The 25,362-nt window shown below is 34.7% G+C and overlaps 3 protein-coding genes across 5 annotated transcripts; 2 read left to right on the top strand and 1 right to left on the bottom strand.

Moving 5' to 3' along the window:
* The first annotated feature begins 1,140 nt into the window (after window positions 1–1,140).
* LOC142611676 (tryptophan synthase alpha chain-like) lies at window positions 1,141–7,044 on the top strand. The gene is made up of 9 exons (XM_075783777.1): window positions 1,141–1,449; window positions 2,363–2,509; window positions 2,583–2,648; window positions 3,290–3,398; window positions 4,366–4,442; window positions 5,008–5,085; window positions 6,010–6,087; window positions 6,610–6,669; window positions 6,765–7,044. The coding sequence occupies exons 1-9, from the start codon at window positions 1,252–1,254 to the stop codon at window positions 6,897–6,899; spliced, it is 948 nt and encodes a 315-aa protein (XP_075639892.1). The 5' UTR covers window positions 1,141–1,251; the 3' UTR covers window positions 6,900–7,044.
* Window positions 7,045–8,345: 1,301 nt separating this feature from the next.
* On the top strand, window positions 8,346–12,680 carry LOC142613801 (light-inducible protein CPRF2). 2 transcript variants are annotated; one of them, XM_075786308.1, is made up of 6 exons: window positions 8,346–8,821; window positions 8,922–9,012; window positions 10,047–10,194; window positions 10,479–10,554; window positions 10,649–10,774; window positions 12,082–12,680. In XM_075786308.1, exons 1-6 carry the CDS (start codon window positions 8,477–8,479, stop codon window positions 12,529–12,531), a joined length of 1,236 nt encoding a protein of 411 aa, XP_075642423.1. In that variant the 5' UTR covers window positions 8,346–8,476; the 3' UTR covers window positions 12,532–12,680. The 2 variants fall into 2 exon arrangements, with proteins under 2 accessions (XP_075642423.1, XP_075642422.1); XM_075786307.1 differs by having other exon boundaries at window positions 8,370–8,821; window positions 9,984–10,194.
* Window positions 12,681–13,327: 647 nt separating this feature from the next.
* LOC142613798 (histone acetyltransferase GCN5) lies at window positions 13,328–23,639 on the bottom strand. Of its 2 annotated transcripts, XM_075786303.1 has the most exons (13): window positions 22,889–23,638; window positions 22,684–22,748; window positions 22,445–22,525; window positions 21,876–21,947; window positions 21,009–21,177; window positions 19,419–19,462; window positions 19,080–19,179; window positions 18,249–18,317; window positions 17,031–17,085; window positions 16,228–16,346; window positions 15,251–15,344; window positions 14,055–14,196; window positions 13,328–13,938 (listed from the first exon to the last, which is right to left on the bottom strand). In XM_075786303.1, the coding sequence occupies exons 1-13, from the start codon at window positions 23,489–23,491 to the stop codon at window positions 13,872–13,874; spliced, it is 1,680 nt and encodes a 559-aa protein (XP_075642418.1). In that variant the 5' UTR covers window positions 23,492–23,638; the 3' UTR covers window positions 13,328–13,871. The 2 variants fall into 2 exon arrangements, with proteins under 2 accessions (XP_075642418.1, XP_075642419.1); XM_075786304.1 differs by lacking the exons at window positions 13,328–13,938; window positions 14,055–14,196; window positions 15,251–15,344 and adding an exon at window positions 15,400–15,656 and having other exon boundaries at window positions 22,889–23,639.
* Between the last annotated feature and the right edge of the window lie 1,723 nt (window positions 23,640–25,362).

Below are 25,362 nucleotides of genomic sequence, written 5' to 3'. Positions count from 1 at the left end.
AATTGTGAGTAGAAGATTTGCTGGATTTTCCGTATCTGACCCTCAACTTTTAATTTTATTTCCTTCCTATATATCCTACTAGTAATCTTAAAAAATAGAAGTTGGTTATATGTTTGTAACGTACCCACTATTAAGTAAAAAGGCAAACTGATATCAATTATACTTTATTTTAAAGGGTGCGGGTAGCTTGTGTCTAGTGACAGTTGTCATTGGACACGTGTCTACTCTTGGACACGTGTCCGTATCCTTACGTGTTCAGTGGCAACTGTCACTGGACACAAGCCACTGCCTATTTTAAATATTAAATAAAAACACACATTTTTCATTTCTCACAAACTATCAATTTGTTCTATTAAGTTATTGAAACCTCAGTTTAAGAAAATTGTATCAATACTTCCATTTTCGGATAAATTGAACATTAAAATGAGATGAAAATGAACACACATGAGCCACTGATGCCACCTAATCAACATTCTTGTTCGTATGCAATAACAAAATTATACTTATTAGTTATAATAATTAAAAAAAACTACGATCACTTCTTATTTAACCAAAATGCACCCAATAGATATATATTGATATCATTCTCTCAAATTGAAGTATCTATCATGCAAATTAATAGTTTCGGATCATAGGAATTGATGTGAATGTTTAAGATGGAAAAATATAATTTACAAAGATACTAAATGATACATAGATCAACTTCAAGTAATTTCTTGTATTTTCTATAAAAAAAAGTAATTTATCGTATGATGTGGATTACATTATCTTCCTCATTGGTTTATAAATTACATACAAGCGAATATGGTAAAAAAAAAAAAACCATTGTTGTCAGCAAATGGTCAAAAAGAAAAAGAAAAAAGTGGTTGTCAGCAAAATAAGGAAACAAACTCAAAAGAATATAATAAAAAAAAGAGATTCAAAGTTAACTGTCAAAAAAATTTCAAAACGGCTAAAGTAGGTAGGATTAGAATTTATAGAAACAAATTAACATTGGCTCCAAAAAAAAAAAAAAGAACAGTAAAGATATCATCTATTTTTTCACTGAACGGTCCAGATATTATCAGACCAACCCATCATTGAAATTCCATCACACTTTGACACTATAAAGTACAGCAGCACTAGAGATGTACTTGAGCAAATCTCTATTTTCATTTTCCAAAACCCCTTCTATTTTGACTTCTAAAACCCACGCACAAACACAAGTACATTTTCATTCATATTCAGCAAAACACAACCCTTTTGTTTTCTATGGCTATTGCTTTCAAGTCACCAACAACAAGCTTCTTTCAATTGAAGAAGAACAACCCAGAAACCCATTCTTTTCTCCGCTTTTCCACTCAGAGATTTGCTACCCCAGCTAGAAGATTCACTCCAATGTCTGCTATCAGCACTGTCCCTACTGTTGGGCTCTCTGAGACTTTCACAAGATTGAAAAAACAAGGCAAAGTAAGCTTCTTTTCACTTTGCTTTCACTTTCTGTTTTCTCTATTATGTTTCAATTACATTCTCCCAAAAAAATCATGGGTTCTTCTCTGTTTCAATAGGAGTATTGGTATATGTTTTTTTTTTTTTCCGGGTTTGTGTTTTGGGTGCATCTTTCATTGTTATGGTAATGGAGCATGCGTTAATTATTTTAAAATTTTGGACGTTCTCTTTGAATTGGGGGGTGATTTGTGAAAGGAAGTGGAAATTATGGATTAGTGTGTTTCTGGTATCACTTGGAAAGTTGACTATTTTGTGTAATTGTTTCACTAAGTGAGGTAAATCTTGGACATAAAGGTTGCATTTTGAGGGGTTTTAATTTGTTCAAATGTTTGAGGACGCTGGTGGATTTTACCTCATAGTGTATGTTTGAATATGATAAGAGGAGATAGATCATAGAAGAGACTGCTTAATAACATTGTGGATTTTGGAAAGCTGAAAATTTGAAGTAATAGGGTGATGTTACTCACTTAATCTAAAGGTAGTTAGAAAATTTTCCCTGGTTCCCTCATATGAATATTTGTGTATTATTGTAGAACCTTTAATTGTACTATATCTTTGTAATTGTCCTAGACGATTGAGATATCATCCTTATCTCCTCACACATCTAAATTGGGTAAAAAAAAAAAAAAAATCCTTTTTCAAGTTCCACGCCATCTTCAAAAGCATAGCTTTTGAATTATCTCTTGTAATTAGGTCATGTACTGCAGATTTTGGTATCTTCCCTAATTGTGAAACTAAATGTAATCATTTCACTTAATCCTGAATACTAATAATTTCACTTAGATATCATTTGGGATGAGTTGTTAGCAGGTGTTTAATATACAAAATTCTCAATCAGATAGTGTTCCTCTAACAAACATGCTCATGTGTGAAGGTGGCATTTATTCCATACATCACAGCCGGTGATCCAGACCTTTCAACCACAGCAGAAGCATTGAAGGTGCTTGACTCTTGTGGATCGGACATAATTGAGCTGGGTGTGCCATACTCTGATCCTTTGGCTGATGGTCCAGTTATCCAGGTATTATCGTTGTCTTTTATATCCGTTTCAATTAATTTATCCATTTCTCTTAATGATGCATCTTTTTGTACAGGCTGCAGCTACGCGTTCCTTGGCAAGAGGAACCAATTACAATGCAATTATTTCTATGCTGAAGGAGGTAGGACCAATATATAATGTTGCGCCTTTGTCATCATCAGATCAAGATACAATGATAGCCTCTGTTACTTTCTTATAGGTGTTCTTTGTCTGTGTTATATTAGGCAAAACATCCACAATTAGGTCTTTGTCAAATGTTTATAATTTCAGTTATGCCTTACCACCTTTGTTATTAGTGAAAACTAAATCAAAGAAGTGAATTTGAAAAACTTTTCCTACTATGGTAGTGTTATGCTAGTTGCATGAGAAGATTGACACTTTGTTAATATGGCGTTCTTTACATAATGTAGTTTAGTTGCATGAGAAGATTGATACTTTCTTTTTTTTTTTTTTTTTTTTTTTTTAATCATCAATCATTTGAGATGCTAATATCCAGGAAATAGATTGGCTATGTATATTCACTCATCTCAGCTATGCATATTTTACTATAAATATATCACCATTTGATACTAGAGAACACTGCTGCACTCATCCATTATTTATTTCTTTAATTTAGAGTGGTGCTTTTTGCTAAATATATACATGTATTTAGATAAAAGGAAAATCACAAGAAGGGAAGTGTAAAACATTTTTTAATTATTGATTCTTTGCCTCTTTTTTTTTTATCATATTTTGAGTTTAAAATGTTATCATTTTTGACAGGTGATTCCACAACTATCTTCTCCAATCGCATTATTTTCATATTACAACCCAATTCTCAAGCGTGGTGTTGAGCAGTTCATGTCTGCTATAAAGGACGTAGGAGTACATGGTAACTTATAATTTATGCTTTACTGAAACTTTGAGCTTTTTCACGATGATAATTTTGGATCTAATTGGTAAGTTATGATATTTTAAACAATTTTATGAATGCAAAGGCAAGGGGAAGAAAGCCAGTTCATTTACTCAAATGCTATGTGTATGCCACACAATTTCTCCATCTGTAAATGCATTTTAGATTAAACTTAATAGAGTCTATCCTAACCATTGGGTCTCTGCTTACCTACACTTCCCCTTCTGATTGTTTCAATAGGTATGTTTGCTGATCACAACCTAGTATAGAACTAGTGGGAAGGGAAACAAAATATACATGGTTCATAACTACGTGCTTTGTATTTGGATGTAGCAATCGTTTAACTCACTTGGCAACTTTTTTATGCATTTAGATAACATAAATTTGTAATAGTATTGAATTTGATACTTAAAATTTGAGCATCCTTCATTATATAGATACGGCAAAAGACTGTTTGGACCAGCAATTTTAACGGCCCCATTAAAATTATGTAAGAAAGGCCATGTGTTTTCAAAAAATCATATACTTGACCATAATTTTTAACTTTTAATGGTTTCTTACTTAGTTTCTTATATGCTGTAGTATGTAAGAATTAGTGAAAGCTTTTTACTTTTCATTTTGAGTTAAAATCAGATATCATCAGAAGAAGACACAATGTATTGGCCAAAAACTGAGTTATCAACCAATTCTTATATATATTGTTCTCCTTTTCTTGTAAAAATGGTTAGCATGGGCTTCCCCTGAATAATCTAGTGCTTGAATCCATTTTACAAAAACAACAGAAAATGAGAAAATATAATTTTTTAATAAATTTTAAAAAAATGATATACCACTCAATCAACCCCAATTAAATATGGGAAACGCTTTGATTTCTTTTCCCCTGTCCCGATGTTATTATTTTTATTGTATGATTTTATTAAATTCTTCATTGTGCATTTGTTTGCAGGGCTTGTGGTTCCAGACGTTCCTCTAGAGGAGACTGAAATTCTGAGAAGGGAAGCTTCAAAGCATGGAATTGAATTGGTGTGTCTACCTCTCATCTTCTATGTTCTTTTCCCTCTCTTTCAGATTATGGATAAAGAATTTTCAAATTTTCAGATTCTTTATTATATGAAATATAAACTGTGGTCCACAGCAGTTGGTGTTCTTTGTGATGGTAGTAATCATAAAGTTTTTTTGAACCAACTTTCCTTTATTAACTCTTTTTCAGTGTATATAATCTATTTCTTAAGATATAATTACCTATATATTAGGGTATGGATTGGTTTTCATCAAAATTACTAGTTAGTAGATAGTTAATCTTAAAGACTGATCTTTTGAAACTACTAGAAACAATTTTTGAAAAGGCTTGATGCTCTCTCTCTCTCTATTTTCTTTTTTCTTAAATGGATTTGTTAAGGTAGATGTGGACTGAACAAACTCTTTGAGTAAAATGCCAAGTCATTAGTTTTCATTGACCTTATTTATGAAATTGTTAAACCTTTTCCCGTTCATATGTGCTATTATGCAATTCCTTCTTTTAAGTTTATGTAGTCAATAGCATGTACATGGATCTTGTTGGTCTGATATGTCTACTGGTGTGGTTAAGGTACTGCTCACTACACCCACTACTCCAACAGAACGAATGAAAGCCATTGTTGAAGCAGCAGAAGGATTTGTGTACCTTGTAAGACCTTTTTCTATAGCTGATGCTCCTTACCAAGTTTCTTCTTTTATTTACTTAGTATTATTATGTTTCTACATTAGTTACGTGTTTTTTAGTATTTTTCTTATTAATCCATTTGCATTGTTATATAAAAGATGTCATTATTACCAAGGTTGGTGTTTGTTTTGATATCTCCTGTTCTGTTGGAATTATCTTTTGAATGTACCCTGTAAGCCAATGAAATTATTGACATGTATTTGCTATACTTGTGCTTTGAGAAAGCAGATTCAAGTAGCAGTGCCAAATTTTCTCTCAGCAATGTTTGTTTATGGCACAGGGAGATTATGAAGTTTTCGGCAATGAATTCTTGGTTCTAAAAAATGAAAGTTCACACATCTATTCTTGGCATGATGTTGCTTTAACTGGCTTGGTGTACTCCCCTAATTTTGCAGATGCAAGAATAGTCTACTGACTTATAGTAATACAAATACCCAAAAATTTAGAATTTTTATTACTGTTTTTATGGTTCTTGAGTAGCTCTTAGCAGTGCTAGTATAATTCAACTTTATGATTTAAGAAAGTTGATACGCCTCATTAAATAAATTATGCTCTAATTTTATCTTTGCATTATGTTAGAGCAATGAAATTAGTAAGTAATAACAAATAATTATCAGAATAGACAAGAATCCAAACCAAGAGCTTAATTTCCTCTTACATCTTTCATGAATCGCATTGTACCCATCTTATATTCAAGAGGTCATCTAAGCTCTTGTGAGCAACTGTTTTCAGAACAGTGGTGAAAATTCTTTTTGAGGTGAAATAAAATTATTTTACACTGCATGTAAGAGTTAATTTTGAGGTGAAATAAAATTACTTCGCCATTTAATTTTGAGGTGAATTTTACACTGCATGTAAGAGTTAATCGTTGATTCTTTTGAATGCTAGGTAAGCTCAATTGGGGTCACTGGTGCGCGTGCATCTGTGAGTGATAGAGTTCCAACTCTTCTTCAGGATATTAAAGCGGTTTGTCTACTTAATCTCATCTTGGCATTCACTATATACCTCATTTGATATCTTCGAATGAGATTCAATTCAAGTCCAACCAAAGAGGAAAAAAAGGAGTTTCAAGTCATTAATAAACACAAACAATGACTATCATAGCAATTGGTGAATTGAAATCAGTTATATGCTCATAAATAGTATATATGTTTTGGAAGTATACAGGCCTGGAATCTAGTTGTGGTTGTGCTGAGTGTGTAAATAGTAGGCCATTTTAAATAAGTTGATTTTAAATATGTATGGGTTTATTATCATAGTATTGAAGTACTGACTTTTTCATCTGTTAAGATGCTTGAAATATATCAAATATAGCATCAATATATATATATATATATATATATATCAAATACCCTTCCCTAGCATCATATGAGGAATGTTTAAATTGCATTTTTCAGGACTGGTCATTTTACTAAAAGCCTTTAGTTTTGATGATATGAGTGATTTCCAATTCTATACATAAGCTTCACACTTCAATTTTTATGACAGGCAACTACCAAACCCGTAGCAGTTGGCTTTGGCATATCAAAACCTGAGCATGTAAAACAGGTTAATTTTCCAACATATACCTTTACATGCTTGTGTGGATTGTTGTGATTCCTTTCATGTTGGCATGTATGACTAAATTGTAAATTATGTCACAGGTAGTTGGATGGGGAGCTGATGGTGTGATCGTTGGGAGTGCCATGGTGAAGCTACTGAATGAAGCAAAATCCCCCGAGGAAGGTTTGAAGGAACTAGAAGTTTTCACCAAATCCCTAAAAGCTGCGCTTGAATGAGAATAGCGTTTATGTTATAAATTTAAGCTTGTTGTAACTCTTGTTGTCAACTTTGATATGCATCAGAATCAAATAAGAATACATTTTTGTTTTGTATTATGGCATGATTACAACTTCAAAGAAATTCCAATCTTTTTTGAGAATAGGTTTTCATTTACACCAAAACAATTGTACAAATTGAGAATAGATTTTCACCGTCTAATCTCAAAACCTATGTCTTGGGATGTTGAGTGTATTAGTGAGGGAAAATTCTTAGATACTCCTGAAGTACGAAGATATGGTACTCTCCATCTCCTCATATTTATGATTGATCTAATTATAAATTTAATGAGTGGACCTCACCATGAATATGAGAGGAGGGAGTATCTTTCTTCATACTCCGAAAATACCTAAAGATTACTCGTGAGTGAGTTAGTACTTCCCTTGAATTAAGCAATTGTTCACAGGAATAACTTTTTTTTTGTTTTTTTGCACTAGTATGCAAACTCTTACCCTGGCAATGAGGGTCATAGTAATTGTAGGTGGTTCCTCAACAATACCAATCATTGATCATATTTAAACAGAAATTTTAGGAACACAACAAAATTTTATAACATTTTTATAACAAATCATCAATCTGATGTGAAATTGCATAATTAAGATATTAAAATAATTTCAATTCAATAAAAAAAATTGAAGAAAACATTAAAGATCTCTACTACACTTTTAAATGTATGAAATTTTTCCTCATAAAAAAAAAGAAAAAAAAAAGTAAACCCAATTAATAACTTTAGACAAAAGTTCTTTCTAACAATTATTCTCCAAATTAACAAGTTCAAAATTAGATTGAAAGAAGAAAATTTCTAATGGAGTGATCCACACATTTCACACCTTCAAGTTGCAGCTTCTAAAGTCGTAGTACATCACCCTGTGATGGTACAATGCATGTGGAAAGCAACTGGACAAGTTTAATAATCCTTTATATAAAAACAAAGTTTCTCTTACTCTATCTACTACAATCAAGTTTATTGTCAAGCTTTGTCCTCTATAAAATATCTAAAAGTTGGAGCATAGAAAGAATAATATTTATTATTACTAAACTCTTGCATTTATTGTTACTACTCTCTTATTTAAGCTATATTAACGTAGTATTTCTGTCTATTTTATTCATTTCTGTCCACTTTGTTTAATTTATAAAATTAAAAATACTTTTCCATATAATAGCTTAATTTAAAAAATCTAATATATTGTTCAAAAATAACCGCATCTTAAAAAAAATTAAAGTAACAAAAGTTTCATAAACTATTTTCAATTTTTGCTTATCACTTAAGATAACAAAAGTTTCATAATTTTTTTTTGCTTTTACTATCTCAAAGAAAGAAAAACTGACCTTTCTACGTCAATAGCGTGTACTGTAATAGCTTACTTCTCTAACACTGCATACGTGGCGATTTGGTTTAGTCTCCGCTACAGTGCCATTTTCTTACAGCACTGGATAATTTCTCAGCGAGCCTTTTTATATATTACAATTTGAGCTCGAAAATCGAGCGAATCAGAAAGCAAGTGTCGATAACTCGGTTCTCATCGAATCGAGAGCAATGAATAGAGTTTTTCCGGGCGACGAAATCGCCGATTCCTTCTGGTCCGGCACCGGCGGCAATATCAATTCGGGTCCGATGACCCGGAGCGAATCCGAGTGGGCGTTGATGAACTTTGTCGAGCAGTGCACGGAGTCAGAGATTCCTCCTCCGGAGACTCCTGCTGCGGCGATCGCTGCCGACGTGGTTTCGCCGGTGGAATCGTCCTCGTCGAAACCAGACGAATTCGACGAACTCCTTCATCTGCCGTCGAATCCATTTCCGATGGCTGCCGTTGATTCCGATGAGTACCGCGCACTTCTCAAAAGCAAGCTCGCCCTCGCTTGCGCCGCCGTGGCTCAAAGAGTCTCTCTTTCTCTCTATTCATGCATGCATATATATGTATGACTGACTGACTGATTATCGGTTTTGATTTTGTTTGGTATTTGGAAATTTTTGATTGCAGGGATCGAATTCAAAGCCTGAAGAAACTGGTAATGTAGCGGAGACTCCAGCAAAGCGGCCAAATCCGTCTCAATTGGGATCTGAACCTAATGGTACAGCCTTTTTAACTTTTCCTTATCAAATTACGGATTTCAATTCTATTATAGTGTATATAATCTTTGTTTGATTTCGATGAGAAAATTCTTAATCATAAATCAATTTGCTGCCTTTTCTAATGTGTGTTATTTTATCTGAAAATTTTAGTGGAGCTAGTTACCACAATTTGGGTAAAGTAGACATATATAATGTAGCTTTATATGCATTTCTATGTTCCTTATTGCTAAATGAGACCAGAACGTAACCTATGTAATGATGGAGGGAGATGGGAAACGATTAGGCTAGGAAAGCCTGGAATTGGGCAACTTAAGGCAATGAAGCACAACAAAACAGTAGCAATTCAATTGTCAATGGACATTTCAATGAGGTTAAACCATGCCCTACACTAGTAAGAGAACTGCAACAATTCCCAACAAAACCGTTATGTAGGCCACCACATAGATACCCATGTCCATGAAATTACCACTTTCTTCCTCCACATGATCCGCTGGCATTATAGACGGTGGTCCAATTTTGGTGCAATCGTTATGCATTGGAGGTCCACACAGGAGAGTGTCCCCTTGTAACTGCTTTCATTAAAAGTCCTGAATTGGTTTTTTTTTTTTTTTTTTTTCCTGTCTTGCGTTGTACCTTATAGGGGGATTCTACCATTCAAATTGTTGAGGGAGATAGGGAGTGGAATGAATTAAATTTTAGTATATTATGGTCAGTCAGTCACTCTCCCTCCATCTCACTCAGTTCCAAACATGCCCTCAATATGGTAGATTCGTTCTAGTATGAGTGTGAGAGGCTACTCTTTTTATTAAAAAGAACTACATTAAGTTCATTTTTTTAAAGAACTCTGTTTGTGCGTGCGGAACTACAAGAAAGCTCTCTTTATCTTTATAGATAACCAATACATTTTCAAATATAGTTGGGGACTCTCCCCGCACAAACCTGTAAATTAAATTGTATGTTAGTACTATAGGTATTGGTCATGGTTTCCCTATGGTACAAATTGAGGCTGATGATGGACCTCTTGGAAATCCAGCATTACCTCCTTTGCAAAGAAGATCGGAACCTCAAGTCATACAAGCAACTAGTGGATCATCAAGAGATGATTCAGATGATGATGAATTTGAGGGAGATTTGGAGATTACTGAGAACATGGATCCTGCTGATGCAAAGCGTGCCCGGAGGTAACTTCAAAAATTGTTTCTTCAATGCTATAAACTCATTTGGTTTGTGTTTCTTAATAGAGCTACACAGCTTAGTGTTATATCTTCTTCTGTTATATACGATTTCTTCCTATTCTCATTTTAAGTACTAGTCATAAGAAGGATCCCATTTGTAATGAATACTTAAAATGGACTGCATCCCAATTTGATTCTTTTCCATATTATGTTTTTTTATATATATATATATATTATACAGAAAGGAAGTACAGTCATATTTCAATTGATATGTTGGTTGTTTGACTTAGGATGCTGTCAAATCGAGAATCAGCTAGACGCTCAAGACGAAGAAAACAAGCACAGATGAGTGAACTTGAGACACAGGTACTGCTTTTTGTTTCTTGTTAACACCAAACTCACTCACCATCTATATCCTTGTTTTTATGATTTTTTTTTGAAGTGATAAGGCTTTATATAGGTTGGTCATCTTAGGGTTGAACACTCTACGTTATCAAAGCGTCTCTCTGAGATGGAAAATAAGTGTGGCACATCTGGTTCTGACAACAGAATTTTAAAAGCTGAAATTGAGTCAATGAGAGCACAGGTAACCCACCATTGTTGTCAAATTGTGAAAGTTTTTGGTCACTTGCATATCTTTTGTAATGAGCTTATATCTAGTTCCTCTTGAAAGTATTTTTTTCATACTTTATTTGAAAATAAATGCCAACGAGGTTACTGTGTGACTATGAAGTTATATGAAAATTGGATTTAGTGTAAAATTGTAAAATTATTAATAATGTTTGAACATCCTATGGAGATTAAATTTTTTTGCTGTTTCTTGTGGGCTGTAAAGGAAAATATCCCTTAGTTTTTTTTTGGGGGGGGAGTGAAAAGTGAATGGACTCTGTGCATATGTTGTGTGATACTTAGCAAGTTGATTTTTATTTTCATGGTTGTTGGCATATTCATCTGGTTCATTGCGAACAATGTTTAGTTTATGGTCCTACGAGTTAAGTGGTTGGACCATACTTGACAAGTATCCTCTAGTATATAAGATTACCAAATGAAAAACGTACGTACTGAAGTGGGCAGGCTGTTGTCTGTTCTCCATACTGAAGTGGGCATGTATACTCAGACACCAGAGTGTCTTCATATGTATCCGTATAAATCTTTAATTGTTATCTACAAAACTAAGTTGTGATAGCATTTTATGGTCAAGACAAGATTTTTCTTGTGTTCATCTTAATCTTTCATTTATAGTCAATAACACTGCCTCTATTAAGCCAGTTAGGTCAGGGCAAATTTAGGAATGGTTTGGACTCATGCCTCAGGGTGGATAAATGAAAGAGTCACTGATTACTAACATTTCTTGTTTTTCCAGTGCTTTGGTCCATATTTTATAGAAGTGCAAAATAGGCTCCATAGGATTATAGATAATTCTGTTTTGTTTTTTATTGCACTATTGGCTGGGAGCAATACGTTTGCAGTCTTTTAATTTGCCAATGCTGTAGTATGATTGCACCATGGAATATGGATATAAGTCTGTGATGTATTTTCCAATGCCTGTTTTTTTGTTGATATTCTTTGATGGTGATTTTGCATCACGTGCTAGTCATTCTATTTTCACAGAATGGATGCTGACACATCTTCTGATGTTGACTGCCATGTTGCATCAAGTTTGTCTTGTTTGACAACTTGTATCTATGTCACATACCAGAAAGCTGCTTAAGATGCGAGTATGAGTCTCATGGCTGGAATTGCCTCTCTGAAGTCTCTAATTGCTTCATATAAGAGATTATGGATGGATATAATGACATAGATTTGAAATAAATTGCTTGCACTTTTATTTTTATATGGAGTTTTTGCTTTCGCAAATAATATGTTGTTAATATATTATATGGATTTTCCCAGGTGAAGATGGCTGAAGAACAAATTAAGCGAGTGACAGGGCTCCACCCACTTTTGCTAGCGATGGCTAACATACCTGGTGCAGGAATGCCATTTGTCAACAATAGCCCGGTACATGCATCTACAAATGCTTCTTTACCCATGCCACCAAACCTCAACCACAACCAATTCTTTCACCAGCCGCCGGTTCCTACAGTTGGCAATAGTGCTCCACATCCCCAGAGACTAGACAATAGTTTTACCACTGACCCATTAATCCCTCTTATGGGAAACCAACATAAAGATATTGGGGGAAGCAGAGTCGCTGAAATGTCCTCTGTGCAGCACACAACTGGCGTGCAACAAGTGCAAAAGCAGATTTCCCCAAACACTGGTTCGGATGGGGCCATGCCTGGTTGGGACAATGAGCTTTCTCGTGCAGTTGCAAACAATAACCAGCAGAATAAGTATTAGTTCAGATTATATGTGAATATTGATTCAACTGCATCTTTCTTGTTGTTTTTATGATTTAGTTTATTCACTATTGGTTAATTTGGATGGGAATATTTAAATAATAGGCTTTACATTTCAGTTTCTAGTTTAAATAACTTGAAAATTATGGATGGATTGAGCTTTATTTTTTTTGCTAATTTGAAATGATTGCATGGAACATCACTAGTGTTTATGTTGGTGCTACATCCCATAAAGTTCAAAGCTATCCGTTTATCATGAAAACACAATTCCACCACTCATGTGCCCCATCTTCTCTTTCCTTTTGCCATTTAGAACTCATGCGTCTCAAAAGTCATCAAAATATTTTAAGGCATCCAGAGTAATTCAAAAGGCCATAAAAATATTTTAAGGCATCCATGGTAACGGGAGAAACAAGGGAATAGGGAAGGGGAGGGGAATGGTCCATTCCTCTTATTTGGATGTTTGTGAAATTTAAGAGAACCAAGAGCCTTATAATTCAGAGACATAATCTGCTCCACTTTATTAGGATTTAGGAGAAATAGGGTTCGAAACACCCTCCATTGTAACTATTGAAGTATCTACAAATAAATTAAGAGGGAGAGGAACAAATATTCCTCCCCAAACACTCTTTCCATGTGAATCAAATAATTTCAAGTTTATTTTCAAGGCTGCAACTTTATAGTAAACAAGTCAATTTACAAAAATAGTTTTCCAAAAAATGGATCATTTTCAAGAAAACTTTTTACAATCGGAACAGGGTTTGACCTGGGGGTACATCTAAGCAGATATATTCATATATATGCTCCTTTGCAATTTAATTTTGTATTAGATTTACACACTCCACCATGTCATAGGGAGGTCACTATCAAGATGTTCAAGATCACAAGAGGTCTTTAAAAAAACCTCGGGTCCAACCTATGGAGGTCATCCTTTTCACACAACTCTGCTCCCCACTTCCCCCAAGTAATTATCTTCTGTAACACAATATTGCATTTCAGAAAAAATATTACAGCTACTAATTTACAAATTAATTTGACGGAAAAATTTACAAATTAATTTGACAATTGTAACTACATAATACATAAATATCTGCCGGCAAGAAACAATCCCATTATTCATCCTAAAGCTGTTTTAATCCAATGATAATAGCTGAGTTGGTTGTCCTGTGATTGGACTTGGTGGAATGACCATTAGCCATTGTAACAGAGTGATTCTCCACGTATGGTATTCCACCCATTATGTGAACCTCGTAGAACAAGAAAAAATTCATCGTGACCCATGAGTGACATGATCCACATGCAGACATATTTCAGAAAAGAGTACTAAATATATGGAATCCGTTACTGCTGAATTTTGTTAACTGACTGGAGACCTGAATGAACTTTGCTTTGAAAATGGGATTCCAACCTGCAAAAAGTCTACCGTAGTCAGAATAGTGGGGATTTAAAGAAAAAAAAAACAAAAAAACAAAAAACAAAACAAAAGGAAAAGATTTGAATAAGGAATAGAGCACTATGCCATGCCTGGTTGAACATTTATAATAAATGGTCTCGGGGGAGTTGTAGGTGCGAGCATTGGCAAACATCCTTTTAACATCCGCAACAAACATCTCAAATGTTACATAATATTGCTCGGACTCTACCCTCTTCGACATTGTCTTCAGATCTATAGTAGGTTGACAATCCATGAAAGTATCACATATTTGACAAAAATGCACAACATCAGTTTCTTTTATGGGTTTTTCAATAGAAAGTACATAGGGCATAAACAATCATAGCTTTTGGTTTTAGTGTACCTTGCTATAGTTACTTACTGAAAAATTGGTTTTGGAAGGACTCAACATCATCAAGATTTCATTTATTACGGCTTGAAGAGTATGGCAAGAATAGATTTGGAACAAATAAAACTGACAAAGTTCCCAACATCATGGTGATTTAGCGAATGAACTTCATCAATGAAGCAGGGAGAGCAGGGTGTTGGGGGTTGTATTAATACGACATGGACACCCATTAACAACTAAGAAAGCTTGTTAATTCAATATTATAGTCCCGCACTACCTTTATTACATCAATTTTCAGTATGACTAAAATTTTACAAGAAAAAAAAAACCTGAGTTACCCTTCTAGGTGTTATATAGATAATTTCAAGCCAATTACAAGTTTGAAGACATTTAACTTTTTTTTTTTTTTGACTTAATAAACCTCAGTTGAAATTGTCAACTCTAATGATATAGTAACCTCACACGAAAATTCAACTCTAATGGTAGAATAGCTATAACCTCACATGAAATAATCAAGTCTAATGATATCGTAAGGTGGAGAAGAAACAATTGTTTCAGGCATTGACAAAACTAGAAATACCCCTTGTTTCAAAGAGGCAATGAGTAAATCTTCATAAAGACATGACCAAAACAGTTTCAGTAATCCAAGGAAATGAATATGATGCATATGATAATTTATCAAGATGAAATATATAAATGTGGGATTCGGATCTGGAGCAATACATTGCACCAGATGCAATACCATCCGATGGCTCATATTTATTTATTTATTTTGTTATCAGCCATTGGATTCAAAAAGTAAAAAGTTAACTTTTTTTTAATTTTTTAATTTTTACCTTTTTGTATTCTATCCAATGCCTACCAACAAAAAGTTAACTTTTAACTTTTGTTATGAGCCAATGGACAGTATTGCACCAGAACCAAAGCAATAGTTCTTACCCATTGGATCTTTGATGATGTCATAATAATCGGGGACATCTCGTGCATCAACTGGTTCCTTGAATGGCCAAGCATCAACATGGTCATTCAGCGACTGCTTAAATGAAAACCCATTTGGTAAGATTCCAATAAATATTGACAAGCACAATCAAGCCACACAAGGAGATGTTAAGGGAAAAAGAAGGCAATTTGCAAGCACACTTCCATTAAAACCCATTTGGTAAGATTCCAATAAATATTGACAAGCACAATCAAGCCACACAAGGAGATGTTAAGGGAAAAAGAAGGCAATTTGCAAGCACACTTCCATTTCTGAATTCTATGACAAGTTCTGCAAATTTTATTATATTCACACTGAAAGCACAAAAGACAACTCCCCACAGGTCATCCTGGGATCTGGTGGGTCCTACACATCATAGAGAAAACTTCATATGAAATTTTGTATGAAATAAAGGCATTTAGATAGTTTCAGGAGTCAATTTAGTAAATCATTATAGAAAAATAGGTCTTTATTTAATTGTTGCAGAGCACAAAGGCATGAATATGTATATTTAATTAGCAGTAGTCACTCACTCTTCTAAAGAGGGAGTCAGATTGACCCTCTCACTTACATGCATGCCTTGAAGCTAAGTGCCTGAAGAACAAGTGACTGTGTAAGGGCATAGATCTGACAAAAGTAGGACAACATCCTTGAAGGAGGGACATTAACTTGCAACCTCAGGTCAAATTCAAGTTGATTTAGAAGTGGCAAACAATTGCGTTTTCTTTGCAATCATGTCATGACTATGTTTTTCTACTTCCTTCTTATTTTTTATTTTTGCAACTTAGTTTAACATTAATTCTATAGAAGTTGCAAAATCTGTTGGATAGTTGTAGTATCTCCAGAGCTAATATGAATAAATTCTTCTTTTGGTAAGAGTATAAGTGTTACAGGAATAAAAATATAAAAAAGTGAGAAAAAGATGTTAGAAACTTACCTTTAGAAGCGAGCGCATGAATGCAGTCAGATGTTTTTGATGTGTGGCACTGTCTGTAGAAGCACTTACAATTCTAAACCGTGAATGGCCCCATTGATCAGGGGTCCACCCAGCCTCCCCTATTATCAAAATAAACCACAAACTTCCAATTAACACTTTGATACTCCATGAAACAATGCAAAGAACACTCAAGTAGCATCTAGACTCATAAATTGCAAAATAAGACTGATATAAAAACTTGAATCAGCAAGACCATTACTCACATATGTAAGTTGATAACTACAGCAGAGCATAAACAGCCAAAATGTGCTCTCAATTTAAGTATAAGTTTATGTTTTATTTATTTATTTATAAGTTTATGTTTAGAATTGAATAAAATTACGCATCTCATCCTTAACTGTAGTGACAAGGACAAGAACATATAACAATCTATTAAACCTTTATTAGCAAGGTTTTATACACCTACTACGTGATATTCTCTCTTGTAAATGCTTAGATTGGAAAATTTTCACTTTGATGGGCAATATGATAATAAATAGATCCATACTTTACAGTATGCCGGCAAAAATGGAAAGGAGATACCTCTATATGAAGCATTCCATAAAAAACTCGGTACAGCTAATCAGCCAAAAAATTGAAAAAAACAGAGGTAAAAAAACTTGAGAAGGGTAAATAAATTTGAGCCAGAAGACAGAGCACTGGAACTATAAATGTTATTTGATGCACTGAATTTCCCACAAGTACAATAAGAAGCAAATGCCAAGCAAATAAACTGACAATGAGGGGAAGCTAAAAAAACTTACTCAATCCTGGAATATCCTCAACTTTGATGATTTTTTTGGGAACACCAGCTTCTTTCTGAACAAATATGTTCTCCATCAGAACTAGGTACGACACTTTTTTACATCATTTTACCATAATAATTTTGGGAATAAAGCATATCACCTTAAAAACAAAAAATTAAAAAGAACAAACTTTTTAGAAGGGGTGCTGACAACTGTCTGTGTTTCAGACTTTGCTATTGACATGCATCTAGATGATTCAGAGTATCTCCTTGGGTGTCTAGTATATAGTTCCATCATATAAAAAGGTTGTGAGTTTTCATTCTAGTTTAAACACATTGACACTTTCCAAATTTTTAATAGTTTCTGAGAAACAGCTTTGATATAGCTTAAGTATATATTAGGAAGGAAAAATTGAATTTACAAATCTTATGTGATATTATAAAATTTGAGTTTTACATGTGCCATGTAATAAAATAAACATGTCATGTTATGCCATGTGGTTCAATGTAAGTGTTATATATCATATAACAAGTTTTTGACATTTGGCTCACTATAAATTCATTAAAATTATTAAGATAATTTCATGATTTATTATTATTATTTTTAATATAAGTAAAGAAATGAGAACTGGTAAATTTGTGCAGTTATTCTGGGTTCTTGGATTATTAGATAGTTGGGGGATGGAGGAATTTCATCATGAAATTATATTAATACTACTGCATTCAAAACTTTATTACAAAAAATTTCATGAACCTTATCAAAAGTTTCATTATTTATTTTGAATTATTTAAATCCTATAAAATAATTTTTGGTTTTAGATAAAAACAGTTTTACATGATATGTTTCTGTCGTGTAAAATGGGGTTTTTTTTTTAAAATTTATTATTATCACCATTTTATTGTTCAATTTTGACAACATTAGTAGTGTTTTCCTTCTTTAATTTACATATGATTTTAATCAACACGTGCATCACATAGGCATATTGCATTATTACTGTTTAATCATGGAAATAGCAAATTCACCTTGGTCATGTTATCATGTACTGACTTCATGAAGGTGCTCTAAGCATGTAAAGGTCTAATCTACTTTTAGATATTCATCCAAACTGAATTCAGTCGAAACAACTAGCAATTAACACTCTAAAATGCTAAACATGTATCCTACAAAACCATCAGAAGCATATAGTATGTATCAATTAGAGAGCTCAGGGCATCCAGAAATGATATTATAGTATACCTTCTGAAAATCAATTCCAGAATAAACAATGTGACAGTTTGAGAGCTCTCTTATCTTTTCATCAATTGCCTATCATGACAAAAACAACAATATAATTCAGATTATAGTTAGAAGTTAGAATATGAGATAATATAGTACATCAGAAAACAGGAAGAAAGAGAGAGAGGACAATGAACTCAGAAGCAACAGTTTGACCAGAAAGATAACTGTTAGCAACTTTCAAGTGATTTAAAAAAAAAAAAAGAACTTGCAAGACCGGGGTTGAAAGGTACACATGTTTGGGTTTTTCTTTCATTTTGCTTTCCAAGTTTGAAAATACCTTGACAACTTGAGATCAAAATATTCAAACATTAAAATCTAAAGGCTTTGCCTGAGGCAATATTATCTGTAATACCAACCAACTTTTCCCTCGTCTACGTATTTATTTCCTCTCAGCAATGCAACTTTCTTTTAGTAGAGAATTGGTTGGAATTTCCAGCAGTTCAATGATAAGAGAAGAAGAATCATGTAGAGAACTAAAAAGAAGCTAGAGAGGAAGACCAATAGCACTCTCCAAACACTCCATAAAAAAAAAAATGGTATTTAAATAGTTCAACAAATTTACAGTGCAAGGTCTAGGCAAAAACAAAAGGTGGAAGTAACATTATTTGCCAGGGGCGGATAACAAGGTAAAAGTTCAAGTGGTAAAAATAAGACCCAAAGTAGTTTGGAGCAATGGCAAACAATATTTTGCTTTATAATTTCATCTATAATTACTTATCATATAAACTCATTCACTTTGATTATGCAAACCAAAAACTATCAGAGTGACTAAGAAGATATTCATATTACCTGTCTCTGACGGCGAATCATAGTTGACAAATCCGTGTACGGAAGCTTTGGATCAATTTTGCATTCCATAAGGATTCCTCCATCATAATCTTTTATATACCTGGATGCTAAGGAAATTCTAATAAATATACTAGAAAGAAATAGAATGGAACATCTTAATTATTTCAATACATCTGAAGCAGGTTTTCACAGGAGGTGAGGCATATGAACTTGGAAAGAAAATTTTAGCATTGCTGTTGTGGTAGTACAATAAATCGGTTTTAAAAAAGCTTAAAAAATAACATAGATGTGAAAATAAACTTTCAACAGTCTTAAGCTAGGAGATGTTTTCAGACATACCCATGCCATCGATCTTTCTCCAAGTGGATCTCTTTGGTAAAACCCTACAGGTAAAAGAATATAAAATTCAATGTATTATTAAAATCAAACCCTCTCCAATCAGGAGAAGGATAAATAAATAAATAAATACAGAAAAGAAACAGTTGAGCAAAACTATGCCAAATCATTAACATCGAGATGATCCCAGAATTCCTTTGGGAGCCATTTATGGAGATAATTATTATAGATGATAAAATAGCAATTTAAAAAGTCATATGAATGATCCAACCAATATCTAATCTTTATTACATATGTAGCATTTGTTTAAACTAAACCTAACCTTCTATCTAAGTAACTTGATCAAGAATTATATCTGACAAACAACCATATAAGAAATTATCTACTCCTTTAACTTTCTGTCCCTCATTTTTCATTTTGCCAAACAAAGAGACTTTATCAGCAGATCATCACCCATGCTGTCTAGAGAAGTCAAGACATTTCTAATTAAAAAAAAGGTTTTGCCATTTTTTTGATAAGTAATAAAGATAATTTCATTGATATAAAAAAGAGAGAGCCTCCCAAGTACACAGGGAGTATACGAGGGAGAACAAATCAAAGACGAACATTACAAAAGTCAAGAAAATCCAAAATAGAAAGAAAACGATGGCTTCTCCACACGGAGAACCAATCAAGTAAGGTTCGGAAAAAGAAAGACTTAAGGTCAGGCATGGAACTCTCGATGTCTTCAAAACATCTACTATTTCTCTCCTTCCAAATACACCACAACAAGCAATGAGGAACGGCCTTCCAGATATCTCCATTACGATGGCGACCAAAACGACCTTGCCAGCAAGCCAAAAGCCCAACAACAGACCTTGGCATAACCCAGCAAACTCCGAATAAACCGAAGACCATATCCCCCAACTCCATGGCAACCGGGCAATGAAGGAAACGATGGTCAACACTTTCACAATTGTACTTGCACATATAACACCAATCCAGAATGCAAACTTTTCTTTTTCTTAAGTTGTCAACAGTCAGACATTTCCCCAAAGCTGCGGTCCAAACAAGGAAAGCAACTCTAGAGGGAATCTTCTGCTTCCAAATGCTTTTCCAAGGGAAAATTTGCTCCTTATGGCCAACTAGAAGATGGTAGTAAGTACTAACCGTGAACCCCTTACTCTTACAGGGCAGCCAACAACTCTTGTCCTCCCCATTCCCCCTTACGGGAGTGCTATAAATGGAATTGATAAAACTCCTGAAAGCTTCCAATTCACGATTGTGCACCTCCCTACAAAACTGAAGCTCCCAATGGAGGACACCATTGGTGAACCTCATAAGATCCGCCACAGTTGCCTCTTTTCTACGACAAATCCTATATAATTCTGGATAGCGGACGGCAAGAGAAGAAGATCCACACCAATGATCTAGCCAGAATAGCACCTTTGAACCATCTCCAATATCATACATAATAAAACGAGAAAAAGAGAGCCACCCCCGTCTAATATTTTTCCACAAACTAACACCATAAGGTTTTGCCATTTTTAGTTTAAACAAGTAATAAAACCCTGAAGTACCAGGACGACCACACAAGAAGATAGATAACAATACCTGTTTGATAAAATAGCCAACAGCATTATTGTCAGCATATGTCAGAAAATGAGTTAGCCCATCTACATCACGTGCATGCTGTTTTAAGTGATTCATCAGCCTGGTGCCATAACCTTTTACTTGTTCATCAGCTGTGATGGCACAAAAAGCTATCTCCCCAAACTTCTGGCTGAGAATTTTCAGGGAAAATGAATCTCATTAAATATGGTAAAAGAAGTGTCATGTAAAAAAACCATAACACCAACAAATTACTGAAGAGTTTTTACTAGCTCCCACATACTAAATCAAAGAGGCGCACAAAGCAAACATAAAAGGTAGGAATTCCAGATCCATTGTGAAAACTTAGGATTGGTCTCATGGCCAAAAGGCCATACTCCTGATAATCATGATTGTTGCTAATAAAATCAAGCCCAGATGATTGTGAGATAAGTGTGATCATATTACAAGGAAGATTTAAAGTGAAAAAAATGCATTTTTTGCTTGACCTCTACAAAGATAGGAAGATGAGCTAATTAAACATATAGAAAGAACTTCAGGAGTGAATGAAATTAGAAAATAAGAAAGCACATGAAACAACAGGATAGAAACAGGAGGCATGGATGAAAATGTGCAGGGAAAGTGCTCCACCTTCTACACTCATTTATCTATACTTAAAATTACTTCAAATAAGTGGGCATATTGTTACAAATATGACAACCTCAGCTGTGCAAAGAATAATAAGAACAAATAAAATATAAAAATCACTATAACAAATGTAATATTGCTACAGAATAGAGCAACTATATGTAGGAAATTCTACCTGTATATGATACCAAAAGGGTAAAAACAAATTAGCAATTATAAGGTTGAAATTAAAATGATATTTACCTGATATATGGGCGATATGTGATACCACCAACAACCAAATTACGTCGGATAACCATTACAGATTTATGGCTTCTGTAGAAATTCAATGGAAAAAGTAAATTACAACACCCCCCAAAAAAACAAAAAAAGTAAATATCAGAGAGATATACATAAATTTAAAGGGAAAAAAAAATCATATTCCCAAATAGGTTTTCAACTTCTGAGTTAATGTATGGAAATTTTAAATAAATTCAGCTTATACACAGTTTCACCCTAAATTTTCTTCACTTTGGAGGTGAATCAACTATTGACAGCCTAAAAGCATAACAACATGAAAAATCAGATGATACAGGCCATAAAAGCGGTACATAGACCCACACAATAACAGCATCAACCTCACACAGCATTCCATATGTATGATACCTTTGAATGTATGCATCAACCTCACACAACATTACCTTCTTTTTTGTATAGGTAAATATAATTTTATTGAGACGAAACTAACTCATGAAAATAGTCAATACAAAAGACTGCTCATAAAGAGAACTAATGAAGAATGTTTGCAATTGAATTGATGTGCACAACATTACCTATCCATAACAAGCCGGACAATGTACTCTTTAGGCATGTTAGGTAATTGCCTTGCAAAAATATTCTTCAATCCAATCAACCTGAGAAACCACAAACATAATTAATTCAAAATCCACACTTGCACTAAATCACTAAAACTCTTAGAATCCTTTTGTTTCTTCCATTGGTTGAGCCAAAAAATAAAAAAAGGCTTAATAACCGAAGAAAATTCAAGATGAGGCAAAGAGGAATAGAATACCAAACCATATGCTCATCAACTCCATCATTTGATAGACACACAAACTTGAGCCTTCCTGCCTCTTCCTGCACTCATTTCCAAATCCCACAAACACCATTTCTATTCTCAATTCATTGAATCATTCACTTCTAAACTTTAATTTTCCAAAAAAATATTCAAAATTTGACACAGAGAGAGAGAGAGAGAGAGAGAGAGAGAGACTTACCTCTCTCTTCAAACTTTCTTCTCTGGCGCTATAAGCTCCACTGGTCTGAAGGTTCTCAGTGAAGATCTTCGTGGCGTCTTCTTTAACAACGATTCCAGGCACCGAGCTTCCGGCCGGAGCTGTGGGACCCGCCGGACCGGTCCCCTGGGCCCCGCCGTCCTTCGTGCCGTCCGAATTCTCGATCTTAACGGTGGCGGAGGAGCTCAGATTCTCCGTCTTGATCTTCGTGTTGCGAGCGGAGCCGGAGCCTCCACCGGCGTTGGCGGCGTCGAGGCGAGCTGTGGTGAAGGTGCGAATGGAGGAGTCATCTTCATCGGAGTCTTCGGGGTTAGCGGCTTCGGGGGCTTCCTCGTCGGAATCGTCATCGGAGTCAGAGTCGGCGCCGCCACCGCGGGCGGAGATGCTCTCGAGGTCGTCGTTGGAGGTCAAAGCGCCGTCGCGAGTGTCGGCGGAGAGGGAGGAGGGAGGGAAAGGGGGAGCGTGGTCGTCAGACGCGAGCTTGCGCTTGTGGATGGAGGAGGTGGCGGAGGAGTGAGACGGAGATGGAGACTGAGAGCTTCGGGAACGGTTCGGCGCTGTGAGGTGCGACGAGTGCGTATCCATTTTTGACTCGGCCGAGTCTACTCGAATCTGTGTCACTCAGTGTTATAAAGTTTATAATTAAAGAGAAGAGAGCTTGCTCCGTGAGTGAGTTTAGGGTTCTTCCAACTTCCAAGTTTAATTTGCAGAGAACTGAACGAGAGAATGACGACGAACGTGACCAATTTACGAATTTGCCATTAATTTCATTTCTCAACCTCAAACGACGTCGTTTTTTCTATAGATAAAACTAATGGGCCTAGTCTCCTATATCAAGTGGCCCATGAAGCAAAAAATAAAAAAACTCAGAACGAACATATTTTGAATTAATGAGGCCCAAAAAAGAATAGCACCTTTGATCAAGGCTCAGTTTGATTGACATATGGTTGGTCTGGTCTCAACAGCTTGATAGGATGGAAAGTTTCCTAACCAAAATATTATTGGGTTTATATGTAATTAAAAGTTTCAAACTTCATATTTTTCTCCTTAACAAGGATGTACTATAAAGGAAGAAAAAGAGGAACCCTCTCAATCTCATCCTAGCTCAAACAGAATCATAGCATAGGTGGAAGAGAAGAGATGTAAAATTGTTCCTACAACATTACAGGAGGCAACCTGCATTGTTTATTGAAATTTCCATGTTTCAAATTTGGTTTACCAGTGAATATTAATATCCATGTACTGAAATGTGATAGGTTTGTATGCAACGTCCCAAACCTGATCGACCTATGAATATATCCACGCATTATTGCAATTTAGATTTGGGGTCTTGTGTCTTATTTAGGCCTATGTAATTTGCTTTGAAAGGCTCAAGCCCCTTGTGCAATTTCCTAATTTTTGTATCATATGTAGCATGCCTCTCACATTATATGATTTTTACATAATTCGAGCCTACATGTAAATGAAGGTGTGCTTACTTATTCTCCATGCATAAATGTATAAGAAAATTCTTATCTTTATATAGTATTTTTTAAAGTGTCAAGCTTAGATCCAGTGTCCAGTAGTACTGGATCCGTTGAAATGATGACATGTGTTCACTTTTAAACATGTGTCACTATCTGATCGGGTCCAGTGTAATGGATGCATTGGACCTAAATCAAGTCTTTTCTTAAATACTTGTTTTAGAGGATAAATGAGATAAAACCAATAGTTATTGGGAGATAAAATTAAAGGACTTCTACTAAACAAGTATCCATTTAGTAGGAGCCATAAGGTATTAGAGCATCCACATTCATTTTTCTCAATTCTATCCTATTTTACCATCAAAAAACCACTTTATCAATTATACAATACCATTTTTCAATACCCTCAACATCAAAACTTCTATTTTTCTATTCTACTTATTAAAATAATATATTTTTACAATAAAATATTTTTTTTCTTTTTTTGTTTTTTCTCAATTTTTTCTTCCTTCCCAAATCTTCCGTTAGTTTATTTCTCACCCACCTCGATCACATATACCAGCAAACCCAGAAAAAAAAAACCGATCCAGCCAAATCAAAAACCCATCCAGCCAAATCAAAATCCACCACCCAGAAAAAAAAAAAAACCCAGAAAAAAAAAACCCACGCCGATCTCGTCGAAACCACCCACCTACGCCGATCTCCACCACGCCGATCTCGTCAAAACCCACGCCGATCACAACCACCACAACGCCGATCACAACCACCCACGCCGATCAAAACCCATGAACAAACCCATCCAGCCAAATCAAAATCAAAAATCAAAAATCAAAAATCAAAATCAAAAACCAAAATCCATCATCAAACCCAACAAACCCATCGGAACAAATCCCCCAAACGCCGGCCTAAATCCGACCCAAACGCCGGAAACCCATCAAGAAACCCACGCCGGCAACGCATCAACAAACTCACGCCGGAAACCCATCAACAACC

Source organism: Castanea sativa, chromosome 10 (assembly GCF_040712315.1).
Source record: "Castanea sativa cultivar Marrone di Chiusa Pesio chromosome 10, ASM4071231v1".
In the NCBI taxonomy this organism is placed as follows: domain Eukaryota; kingdom Viridiplantae; phylum Streptophyta; class Magnoliopsida; order Fagales; family Fagaceae; genus Castanea; species Castanea sativa.
Note: the sequence above shows the minus strand (reverse complement) of the source record. Positions and strands in the feature narration are given on the sequence as shown.

What these genes read in the sequence shown, in the direction of transcription:
- LOC142613801 (XM_075786307.1), top strand. Translation starts at nt 8,477, where the DNA reads ATGAATAGAGTTTTTCCGGGCGACGAAATCGCCGATTCCTTCTGGTCC. An exon ending in TGAGTGAACTTGAGACACAG is followed by an intron (nt 10,555 to 10,648) that starts GTACTGCTTTTT and finishes GGCTTTATATAG; the next exon opens with GTTGGTCATCTTAGGGTTGA. An exon ending in TTGAGTCAATGAGAGCACAG is followed by an intron (nt 10,775 to 12,081) that starts GTAACCCACCAT and finishes GGATTTTCCCAG; the next exon opens with GTGAAGATGGCTGAAGAACA.
- LOC142613798 (XM_075786303.1), bottom strand. Translation starts at nt 23,491, where the DNA reads ATGGATACGCACTCGTCGCACCTCACAGCGCCGAACCGTTCCCGAAGC. An exon ending in GTTGATGAGCATATGGTTTG is followed by an intron (nt 22,526 to 22,683) that starts GTATTCTATTCC and finishes GTGGTTTCTCAG; the next exon opens with GTTGATTGGATTGAAGAATA. An exon ending in CTGGAATTGATTTTCAGAAG is followed by an intron (nt 17,086 to 18,248) that starts GTATACTATAAT and finishes ATATTTGTTCAG; the next exon opens with AAAGAAGCTGGTGTTCCCAA.
- LOC142611676 (XM_075783777.1), top strand. Translation starts at nt 1,252, where the DNA reads ATGGCTATTGCTTTCAAGTCACCAACAACAAGCTTCTTTCAATTGAAG. An exon ending in CTGATGGTCCAGTTATCCAG is followed by an intron (nt 2,510 to 2,582) that starts GTATTATCGTTG and finishes CTTTTTGTACAG; the next exon opens with GCTGCAGCTACGCGTTCCTT. An exon ending in CAGAAGGATTTGTGTACCTT is followed by an intron (nt 5,086 to 6,009) that starts GTAAGACCTTTT and finishes TTTGAATGCTAG; the next exon opens with GTAAGCTCAATTGGGGTCAC.